Consider the following 11,296-nt stretch of genomic DNA (forward strand, 5'->3'; position numbering starts at 1 on the left):
CATGTTTTTGCCCCCCCCCCCCACACACGCACACCATCCCCCGGCGGCAGCTGGTTCTTAGGGTTTTGCATTACATGATAACCCCCCAACCCCCACCTCACTCCGCTCCATCCCATCATCTGGGCCCCCTCAAAACACACACGCGTATACCCCCCCAGCCCTGCAACGCGAGTACGGAGTCCTGGGCCCTTCTAGACTCTCACGGACGCGGCTCTGTTGGGCTGGACACGGTGTTGAGGATGGTGTCCACTATCGCGGGGTGTGAGAAGGTGGGTTTTTGGAGGGGGAGAAAGGGGGGGAAGAGGGGGAGAGGGGGCCAGGAGGGTTGGGGGGTAGGGGGGCCGGGTAATGTGGGTAAAGGGAGGTAGTGTGTGTGTATGTAGGTATGTAGGTATGTTTGCATCGTTTGCATTTGTGTGTTCAGCAAGGGGCTAACGCTCTGCTGCCTAGCGAGCAGTCAGTCAATCGCTTTCCTGGGGGAAAAAGGGGGCGTGAGGGCAAGTGGCTGACTGGGTTGCTCGTCCCCCCTGTAATGTCGTACACACCTTACCGACCAGCCGATGGGGCCGCCCTCGGTTTCCTTATCTCCCGCAGCTTGAACAAGATGACGTACAAGTGGTACGGCAGTTGCTGGAGATGACGCCCGAGGGCAATGTTGTACGGGAGGAGGTATGTACGGCATCCTTTCCCAAGTATATATGCTTGCAAGTGGACACGGTGTTTCGGTGGCTGTGTTGATGGCGTCGTGTGCGTGCGTGTGTGTGTGTGTGTGTGTGCGCACAAGCACGTGGCTCGTGGGAGACCCTGGTTTGGTCCGTTCCCAATCGTTTCCCCATCCTTCCCCCGCTCACATCCCTTCCCCCACCAAACCCTAAGTTTACACCCACCACCTTGCGGCGAGGTCTTCGCGTCCTCATCCCCACAATCCCCACGTCACCTTCATTACCTAACCACCACCTAACCGCCACCCAACCGCCACAGAACTGGGCTCAGTTGGGCAGTTGGGCTCCCCGGCTGGAGGACCTCACACCGACGCAACGGAGGATGTTGGCGAAACACGGGGCGGGGGGTTACTCATTGCGCGGCACCCCCCGGTTTAAATGAGGGCTGCGGGGGGGGGGGGGGGAAAGATCGTGGGGGAAAACACAACTCGTACTGGAAGGGAAATGAAGAAAGGGGGGGGAATTGAAGAACCCCAGAAGAGTGAAGCTGAGAGCAGAGATAGGGATAGACGGATACTCCTGGTAGGAATCTGTAATAGCTGGTACACAGTACGGCTATACAAATACGCGAGAAGCGCGATCACAAGCATTTCGAGAGGCCTTTTCAGCGGCCAGCTACTACAGAATCTGTTTGGGGGGGGGGAAGGGGGAACGGACAGTTTAATAAAGCAGGACGTGTGCCGTTTTTTGGAATTGGTGCGGTAGTTGTACGGTAAGGATTGCCTCGCGTACGGGTACGGGTCGCCTCGCGCTGGAAGGGTCCTCGGCCCTAGGGGCGCCCCTAGTAAGGGGCGGCGGGTTTGTGCCGAAATCTATTTGAACACACGATTCTGTCCGGTGCATGTTGATGTACTTTATTTTTGGTGTTGTACGAGTAGTTGATGGGGGTTATTTACGTGTATATATGTGTGGGGGGGTGGGGGAGAGGGGGCCCCACTTGCTGATGGGTGCAGGATTTTGCCGTGTTGCCTCATCTCCCCCTGACTTGTGTGCTCGTCCCTTAAGACGCATTCACACACACACTCTCTCTCTCTCTGAAATAACGAAACCACACATTTTCAAAACATTAAGACAGACATATATTCATATTATTGAAACATACGCATACACACATGCGCGCGACTTAGGGTTTTAGGGTTTTAGTGCCAGATAGTGGTTTCCCAAACCTAATGTCGTACATTCGTACTTGTTGTGTTGTACCGCTGTCAAGGGAACCTACTTGAGAGAGACCTGGTCTCCAGGGATGCTTTGTTGTGTGATCACACCAATTACCGTACTGTCCCGTACCTGCCGTGGTGTTTCGGTGGGCACGTAATAACACAGCGCGTAGTACGGCAATGCTGCTGAGGCTTTTTGAATTGTTCACCCCTCCACCACTGCATGCCGCGCTACCGCGCTTTGCTTGGTTTTACGCTTTGGGGAAATCGTTTCCGTTTCTTTTCTCCTTCGGAAGGAAGGGCCGAGCCCGATGCGAGCCTGTGAGCCTGCCGGGTGGTGATGGGCGATGATGCGTCTGGCGGTGTGCGACTGGCGGCGGGCACATACGCAGCTTGCCGTAGCCTGGTCTGTGTGCCTGTATGTCTGCTAATGTATGTATGTCGTTACAGGGTGGTATAGCTTCACCAGCGGCCCCCTTTCCCTTGGAGGCAGTTCCCTGCTCTCCCCTGCGAGAGGGGCACCACATCCGATTCACCACATCCGACTTCAGAATGTATTCGTTGGGTTCAGCAACTCACCACCCGCATCCAACCAAATCTAGCGGATCAACGGCGCCTCAACTTAGTTCCTGGTCAGCTCGCAAGTTGATATGTATGTAGGTATGTCGGTGTATCTTTCTCCACAACCCGCCAACCGTAATCACCGATGCGCATTCCGCCATTCCAGACACCAAAGAAGGGTGAGGGGCTTTTCACAACCTCAAGGGTATTCCATCCGTGTTGTGGAATAGTGTCAGTTTCAGTTGTTAAGTCCAGTCAGCCCTCCTTTAAACTTCTTGTAGGACAAGCCGTACGATCTGCACGACTTGTGTCCGCCCATGTCTCCTTAAAAGCTCCTGCTTAGCGCTGAGTTCTTTGTCCTAAGCCTAATTACGTGTAACAAATCGTGCGCAGGTTCCTTCGCTGAATGTGCATCACGCCACGGCACTAGGATTTATACAAAACAGGTTACGAGCCCTCCCCCCCTTCCCCCTCCCCCCTCCCCCCCCCCCGGTTTGGCGGGAAACCCAAAATGGCCGAGGGCAGGATCGCACACTCAGATAGCTGTGTGTGTAGGACAGGTTAACATGGTTTATATTCGGGCACCAGCAGTTGTGAGCAAGTGCTCGGCCAAGCTGGGAGCGGCGCTTATTAAGCCGCGCACAGCCGAGAACGCCGCGACACACAAAGCTGCCACCAGGGCAATCCTGATTGAGCTGCTTTCGGATGACGACCTGGATCTCTACCAGGAATATATACAGACGTCATGCAGCTGCTCAAGGCCCTCGAGACATGTATAACAGGGGCTACGCGTGATTTACACGGGCACAAACACCACGGGGAGCTTTTTTTTTCCTTTCATGGCTGCAAGTAGAAACCAGACACGAACTTCAGGAAATGCGGCAAGGAAACCCTAGGAAACTACAGTCTCCCCGCTCTGAAGCAAACCGTCCCGGGAGCGTCACTTCTTTTTAGAAGTCTTCCGTCCCTTAGATTTTTCCGGAGCTTGAGGGTGCTTCTTAGACGCAAGTTTGCGTTCATATTCGTCGATGGATTCAGACAAGGGAACAGACTGGCTACATTTCCCTTGGATTATTTCAACGATTACTGTTAACAATAACTGTTAATTCCGTAACTTCGTCTCCAACTGATTCAAGATCCTGAGGCTTTTCATCGCTATCAAAAGGAGATCATCCACGCAGACTAGCTGTTACATTCGTTCCCCATTCACGTCACGGTAAATAAAAAAATGACGTAAAAATGACGAATGTCTGCACGCTAAGTGTTCGGGGCATGGAGCGTGAGGACGGTAGCGCCCACCAACGCCCTAGCACTAGCTACCCATCCACCTAGCTAAACTAAAAGATAAATACCTCTCAGCAGCCGATTCGGCACATTAAGACAGGCCCAAGAGATGGAAGGGCGCCTTCTTGAATTTTCTTTTCCCCATTCCCCATTCCTTTCCCCGATTCCCATTTCTTAAATTTTCAAGAAGGCGTACCGGTATGCGGCTTGCGCACGTTGTCCAGTTTATGTGTACGTGGGATAGCGTGGGGAGTTGCATGGGAAAAATATGTTTGGGAACAACTGTCGCGAGAACGGTTGAGGAGGTGTCAGATGTGGACAACTCATGGCCTAGGGCTAAGCGGCAAGCCAGGTGCGCGGTGATTCCTGACAGCTTCCTTCGTTACTGTCTGCGTAACAAGACAATTGTGAAAACCAAGGTCATATGATGGACCAGAGTTAAGATGTTGGCGCGTTTGCACACGCGGAGAGTCGTAAAGCAGGACCGTGGCGCAAAGCGACACCGAAGCTGCCTGACACATGAAGAAACGGTCTGCTGCGCGGGCTAGAAGGTGAAGCACGCATGACCTGAAGTTTATTTACTTCGCAAGCTCCTTTGTAACATGTACGATGTATAAATGTTTCTAAGTTGGACTAATGGGTTGCGTGGGCAGCGAGGAACTCCTGGCACCCATTCCTAGGCTGTCCGTTACTATTAAGATTCTGCTAGCATAGACGTGCTGTAAGCATGCAATTTCAAATGCGTCCTTTTGTTTGCCTGCCGGCTGGCCCCCTGGGTGCACCTTCCCTTCCCTCGGGGGTGCACTATCATAAAAGATGGACCTACGGTCATAAACATGGTAGAATCCATTTCATTTTTTACTCTGTAAAGTATGGAAATTTTGGAGCCCTGAACTCACAGCAACCCGCTCTGCACTCCTTGGCTTTTCGTACGACATCCAGCCACATGTGCACCCAGCGGCAAATTGCCACATGCGCATCACAAAACATATTGGTCAAAGGAAAAGATACAAGCGACACATACTACCTTGCTTAGTACCGTCACAGCCCTTCGTTCCTTCCCAATAGCTCACATTTTCTAAGTAGTCAGTTCGATGTACATGCGATATGTATTCAAATATGGTTTCATTTTGGCCTAAGATTGTGAGTCGTTTCAAGTAAGAGCTCCTACCCCAGCAGCTAGAGTAATCCCTGAGGGTAGCATGGCGTCCGCCGAGGGTGTGGGCGCCGTCATCTCGGGCCTGGAGACGGAGTATGAAAGGTCACGCAAGTTCCTCGCGGATTTATGTCGCTCGCTCGAGGCACGCGGCTTGCTGAAGCGGTCTAGCCCTATCGAGGCTAGCTCCCTCGCAACGAAGGAATCCAACGGAGCAGCCTCATTTGTGCAAGACGTCGATGTTACTAACCCATTTGCGCATTTTGATTTGAGCGAGGAAAATAGTGGACTGAGCGTCAGCTCCGAATGTTCAACATCCGCCCCTCAGATGCCAGACCCTGAAACCCCGCCCCCTCAAAGCCCCAAATCCAGCAATTCTCCTTCTATTCACACAAATTCTGAGATTGGAAATCAAAAGCGTGGAGAAAGCCGGCTCGTTCCAACGACAACATCGCCGATGCGACCCCAGGCTTCGGGCCGCGTTGCCAAGAAGCTCTCGACCGCCATCTCCAGCTACACGTGCATTGACCCTTCCACACAGGATGGTATTTCGGATCGTCCCTTTCTTGGAGCTACGGAGACTGTCTGTGTGCCGATGCGCCGAGCATCCATAATCGGTGGTTCCGGACTCTCCCTGGATGCTTCCCATGCTGCTGCGCATTTGCTCATTATGCCACCACCACAAACCGCCCTCGGGGGCGGCCGCCACCGCCGCTCCTCCCTGGACTTCGTTCCCGCGCCGCCGGCCCATCACCGCAAATGGCTAGACGGCACTTTCCTCGGTTCGCAGCACCCGCCGTGTCCGCTGACGTCACAGCAATCGCCCGTGCTGACATCCTTGGCGTCGTCGTCGACGCCGCAGCTGCAGCAGCAGCAGCTTTCAGCGGCAACGGCCGGAACCTTTGCGCAGGAGGTACGGCGGCGGCGGGAGTACGGCATGGGACCTATCCTGTCGTCCACTACAAAGCACTATAGAGGTGCTTGGTGTAGTTGTATTCACTAACAAGATTGAATTAATATATGTATTCACTAATACGATTGAGTTAATTTGTATTTACCAATAAGATAGAATCAGAATGTATACACGGCACAGGCGGGTGGGATTTGGGTCAGCACGTTCTTATGTTGTACGGGAAAAAAGGACAAATGTACGGCATGGTACGGCCTGCGATCAGCAACCATTGATCGTCAACGAACCTATTTTTTCACATTTTCACTTTTTTTCACAACGACGAACTACAATCTGTATATACAGGGCCAAAAATTTTACCCGCTCGTGAAGCGGGGTTCCCTCGATGTTATCGGCGGCCCTGCTACTGCCGTCGGCGCTGCCGCCACCGCCGCCGCCGCTGCTGCTGCCACAACCGCCACAACCACCGCCACAGCGTCCCCCTCCTCGCGGCCTTTCTCCGCTGCCTTGCTCCGCTGCAACTCCGGCGCTTCCTCTACCGCGACCGCTACCGCCGGCGTTGGCCTTGGCAGTAGCACCTGTGCCGGCAGCGGCAGTGGCAGTAGCATCCTCTCCAGACCCGCCGTCGGCGTCCCTCGACGGGGATCTTTGGGCCTCTACCCCGCACATTGGGCACCGCAGCCGCCCCAGCTACAGCAGCTACAGCATCCGCCGTCGGAGAGTGGAGGTGGACCTCCGCCGCCGCCGCAACAGCAACAGCAGCAGGTGTGTTAATGGAGGGCAGCAAGCTAATCTAAAAGTTGTATTTACCCCCCGGGGATTCCTTCCCTTTGGTGCGCAATTAAAAATAAAACTTAATTAATAAAAATGAAATCCCCAGCATTACGCCATTACACTACGCTTCTGTGCGTGCTTTCTTCTCTCTCTCTATATATATATATCCATCTACCTATCTATCTATCTATCTATCTATCTATCTATCTATCTATCTATCTATCTATCCATCTCTCCATGGTCTGTCGTACTCCTCCCCCGGGGGTCCTCATCACCCCTTGCTCTGCACCCTAACCCCCAACCCCGCAGGCAAATGGCTTTCCGGTCGACCCGCCTCAGGCCAAGAAGGGCTCCAGCCCCACCACCCAGCCGCATCTGCCCCTCCTTGCGCACACAAACAGCATTCTGACCTCCGCCCTAAACTCGCCCATGGCCCTTCCGAAAAGCCCTGCCGCCGCCGCCGCCGCCGCGGCGGCGGCGGCGGCGACGAATGCCGCATTTCACATCAGCACGGAGATCGACAGTGGCAGCGGCGCCGTCAGCAGCGGCTCCGCGGTGGCAAGCCCGTTCAGCATCAGCCGCGGCGGCAGCGGTACGGCACGTCGCAGTAGCTTAAGCGGACCGCCGCCGTCCTCTGGCGCCGCTGCCGCCGCTGCCGCCGCCGCCGTCACCAGCTTGCTGGAGCAATCCTCCTCACCCCCTGGATCCGGTTCGAATCCATGCGGCGACATGAGGCCTCGATCTGGTCGATTCAGCCGCTACAACCACAACTACAACCACCACTATCAGGGCCCCCAGCAGGTGGTCCATATGCCCCAGGTCGCCCCATTCGCCACCACCACCGCCGCCTCCGTGCCACCAGCAGCAGCAGCAGCATCCAGCTCCGCGGTACCAGCCGCAGTAGCTGCTACCGCTATAACTGGTACGGCAGCTACTACCGCAGCCGCTGCTGTTCAGTTTGCTCATCATGGGAACCCCCCCGGCGCTGGTGCCGGCGGCGGCGGCGGCGGTGGCGGCGGTGGTGGTGGTGGTCGTGAATTAGCTCGGGAACGCAGGTCCTTGAGCTCCGGGGAGGTCTCCTTTCCGGAACGGTTGCTTTCGCGGCTGAGTGTGGCGTTGAGCGGATCAGGCCTGGGTGGCAGTAGCGGCAGCAGCAGCGGCGCCGCTGCCAAGGCAGCAGCGCTCAGCGGCAGGGGCAGCTGACGGGGGCGATGTCGTTTCTGTCCTGAAAACACGTCGGCAGCGGCGGCGGCGGCAGCGGCGGCATCGACGACGTCGATGTTCGTACGACAGTAGCAGCAGCAGCATCCCCAGCACCAGGTCACCATGGCCTTCACTCACCCACTTTCAATGAGAACCTGCGTTGGTCAATCTGGTGGCTGCTCGGGACCTCAGGCTGGGCTGCAGCGCTCAATGTAGGATGCTACTGCGGCTGCGGCTGCGGCTGCTACATTTGCTACTGCTGATACCCTTGCTACTGCTACCTTGCCGCTCTTGCAGAGGCATCTCTGGCGACAATTACGGCTGATAGATAGGTACTGTGGCGGCTGCGGCTGCAGCTGAGGCTCCGTTTGCCGCCGAAGCCCACATATGTACATACATATATACATACATACATCATATGGAGAAACATCGTGTGTGCGTGCATGTGTGTATGCACACGTAGGTTTGGACGTAGAAGTTGAGTCGTCCGTGATGTGTTCAGGGAACGGCGATCTTGTAGATATATGTCCACCTGTCTGTCTGTCTGTCTGTCTGCCTGTCTATCTGTCTGTTCGCAAGTCCACGGCGGGGCCACAGATGGCACTTTGCTCTACCGGCCTGCTGCTTACTGCTGGCCACGTCAGCAAGGCCGAGCAAGCGAGAAGCGAGTTTTTTTGGTCAAAGAGCGAGAAATACATGTTCCAACTGCCATGTTCCAACTGCCATACAGAGCCGTACATTTTGCGTACGGATTATTGATTACATGGATTATATTACGCGAATGTTCCATCAGCTCTGGTGGCATACATACACACATATTAATGAGGCTGGCTTAGGGAGTTGGGGACGAGGCTGCCAGCAGGACGAGGAGGAGGAGGATGTCTTTGACGTGTACTGCAGCTGTACGTCAGTCGCTGTACAGCCATGTACAACAATGTCATGTATGCGTCAACAGTGACGACAGTCGAGCGACCCGGTGTTGTTGCTATGTATGTATGTTGTTACAGGGTGGTATAGCCATGTATGTATGTAGTATGTAGTATGGCTACGTATATATGACGCTGTCCCAGTACTTCTGTACGCCTTGATTTTAATGACCAATCGGATTGTACGACACTGTGATGTGATGTTACCCTGAAGAGTATTGAGTGCCAGCACGCAGGCACGAGGTCGCTACAAGCAGGAGTGATGAGTTTGGGCTGATACGTAATGCGACTGTGCGGCTGGGGCTGCTGCTGTTGAGGGGATGGAGGACGCATCATACGTACAGTATGCTGTATGGTCGGCTGGCAGTTGGTGGTTGGCAGTTGGCGGTTGATCGTACATCTTTTGGAGGGTAATTGAGGCTAGAGGTTGTGTGGTTGGGGCTATAGAGGTTGTGTAGTTGAGGCTAGAGAAGATGAGAGAGAGAGTGTGTGTGTGTATGTGTGTGTGAATGGCGATCGAAGAAAGGCGCTGAAAGGAGCTCCAAGGGGGCGGGTAACTGAGCGAAATGGACCGGCGAGGGGGATTTGAGGAATATGCCATAGAGTCCTAAATGCCATTATGGAACATTCCTGGGACCGAATAACTGAGTAGCAAGCCGTTATATATACTGGAAGTTAGTATGGAGCAAAGATAGAAGGGCAGCACTTGGAGGAGGAGGAGGAGGGAGAACTTGCTGGGTTCCGGAGCATGTGTCAACCGCACATTGCGCCGACCATAGCAGCTGTACGGGAACTGTACGGCAATTATATACGTGTGCGTGTGTAACGCACACGTTAGTGCGAGCACGCACGTGAAACTGTGCGGAGGGCGGTTATCAGTCATTGCGATCTTGTGGATTGTGAGGAGGGTTGCAGGAGGGGATCAAATTGGTGTCACATTGTTAACAGTCTATGCAATGACCAATTACTGATGTCGTACATGTCGTACATGTGCAGCAATGCGATGTCCAGGCCAGGGTGCGCGTGCGCGTGCGCGGACATCAACAACAACAACAACAACAACAACCTGGGCGGAACGATGGATGGCAGTAGTCGTCAGTTCGCCGCGACAAGCTCGTCCAAAAGGGCCATCGTTGTTGCGGTTGGCTGTTGCGCGATTTAACGAGATTTCATCTCATGTGTACTGAAAAAACCTTTTTGTTTGTCTGGGCAATACTGTCGCTCCCGACATGGGTGCAACTTGTTGCTGACGTGTGTGCGCGTATTACAATGGAACGGCGGACGACGGCGCGGTGCTGGATTTTGTCAAGGAGCGAACTAGGTCTCTCCTGGACGCTCGGAGTAGGATGGAGAAGCCGCCTTGTGCCCTTTTTTCCTCTTTGCTCTTTTATATACTTTAGAAACGGATGGATTCTCCGACTCCGTGAACATCCACGACCAACGAAACAGATGGGGAGCAGATGACGCAGTCGAGCGACACGTTACTATTAGTCAGGTAAAGAGCCTTTGCTTTCTGCATCTCAAATTCACTAATCCGATCTTCCCGCTGCTCGTCTTTCCGCTCTGAATTTGGTCGTACCGGATTTATCTTTTTTTCAATTCTCCTGCGATATGCTGCTGTCTTTCTTCTTGATGGTCATGAAAGCATCCGCAGATGATTTTCTGATACCTTTTATTGAAATCTGCGCAAGCAAGCTATTCGAGGCGCGCTTTGAAAGCATGCCAGCAAACGACATGTCGTACGTCGTACATGCATGTCATATGTCGTACATCGTACATCCGACGAGCTATGGCAAAGTTCCACATCGTTGTTTAGGATGATGTAAGACCATGAGGGCCATGAGTGGGGGAGCGCGAGTGTGTCGGGTCATTTAGTTTAGATGGTCCGCACAAGGGATGATCCGCCATTGCGTGGAAGGCTGCTGGTGGGTTGGTGCTGATGCTCAGTCCCGCCCCTTCCGTCGAAGACGATATCGTGATACGGTTATCGGATACATGATCGGATCCCATGTGGTGGCCGTGTACCACCAAAACGACGCAAAGCGAAAACATGCGGTTACAGAACACGGAACTGCAGACCTAACGCAACTAGGTCTGCCTGTGTTTTTCCTTTTTTCGCGGTGTACGAATTTCCAAATAATACGACATTTGCAGTACGCTTGGTTGGTGAAATGATTCATTCATTTACGATCCTGGATTCTATCAACCATCGTTGAGGATGCTTGACATGCTTGTAGTGCGATGGGAAATAGCTCTACTACATTTTTTGTAGTACGTTTTGTACGACACTATTGGTATTAAAGAGCGAGAGCCCTGAGCTGCCAGGGTGTATCACCTCAAAACGCGGATGAGATCAAGACTGATTCGTGATATGTTCGCGGCATCGAACGATGACAAGTGTGTGTTCTCGGCGGCCTTCGCGGTGGTCACGCATTCCCGTTTGCATGTGTTTCTGCGTGTGTTTGCGTGTAATTTTGCACGCGATTATGTATGTATGCATGTATGTATATATGTGTGTGAATGTATTGTGTTAAAAAATACGGAAGCGGCCTTGGGTTCCGGAGCCGCGAAATGCGTACTAGCTACTTTGGCTGAACGAAGCC

The 11,296-nt window shown here is 53.6% G+C and overlaps 2 protein-coding genes across 2 annotated transcripts in view; both read left to right on the forward strand.

Annotated features, from left to right (window-relative positions):
* VOLCADRAFT_117716 (uncharacterized protein) overlaps positions 1-1,104 on the forward strand; it is a gene marked incomplete at both ends in the record, with an annotated part of 2,828 nt that extends 1,724 nt beyond the window's left edge. Inside the window, 3 exons of the mRNA XM_002950884.1 lie at positions 159-269; positions 595-669; positions 982-1,104. Coding sequence (XP_002950930.1) covers positions 159-269; positions 595-669; positions 982-1,104 — 309 coding nt within the window. The remainder of the gene's footprint in view (positions 1-158; positions 270-594; positions 670-981) is intronic.
* Positions 1,105-4,926: 3,822 nt separating this feature from the next.
* Positions 4,927-8,526, forward strand: VOLCADRAFT_91411 (uncharacterized protein; the record flags this gene model as incomplete). Its single annotated transcript, XM_002950885.1, has 5 exons — positions 4,927-5,175; positions 5,350-5,793; positions 6,472-6,555; positions 6,874-7,365; positions 8,347-8,526. 5 exons carry the CDS (start codon positions 4,927-4,929, stop codon positions 8,524-8,526), a joined length of 1,449 nt encoding a protein of 482 aa, XP_002950931.1.
* Positions 8,527-11,296: the final 2,770 nt, after the last annotated feature.

The sequence above is a fragment of the Volvox carteri genome, assembly GCF_000143455.1.
Source record: "Volvox carteri f. nagariensis unplaced genomic scaffold VOLCAscaffold_21, whole genome shotgun sequence".
Lineage (NCBI taxonomy): Eukaryota > Viridiplantae > Chlorophyta > Chlorophyceae > Chlamydomonadales > Volvocaceae > Volvox > Volvox carteri.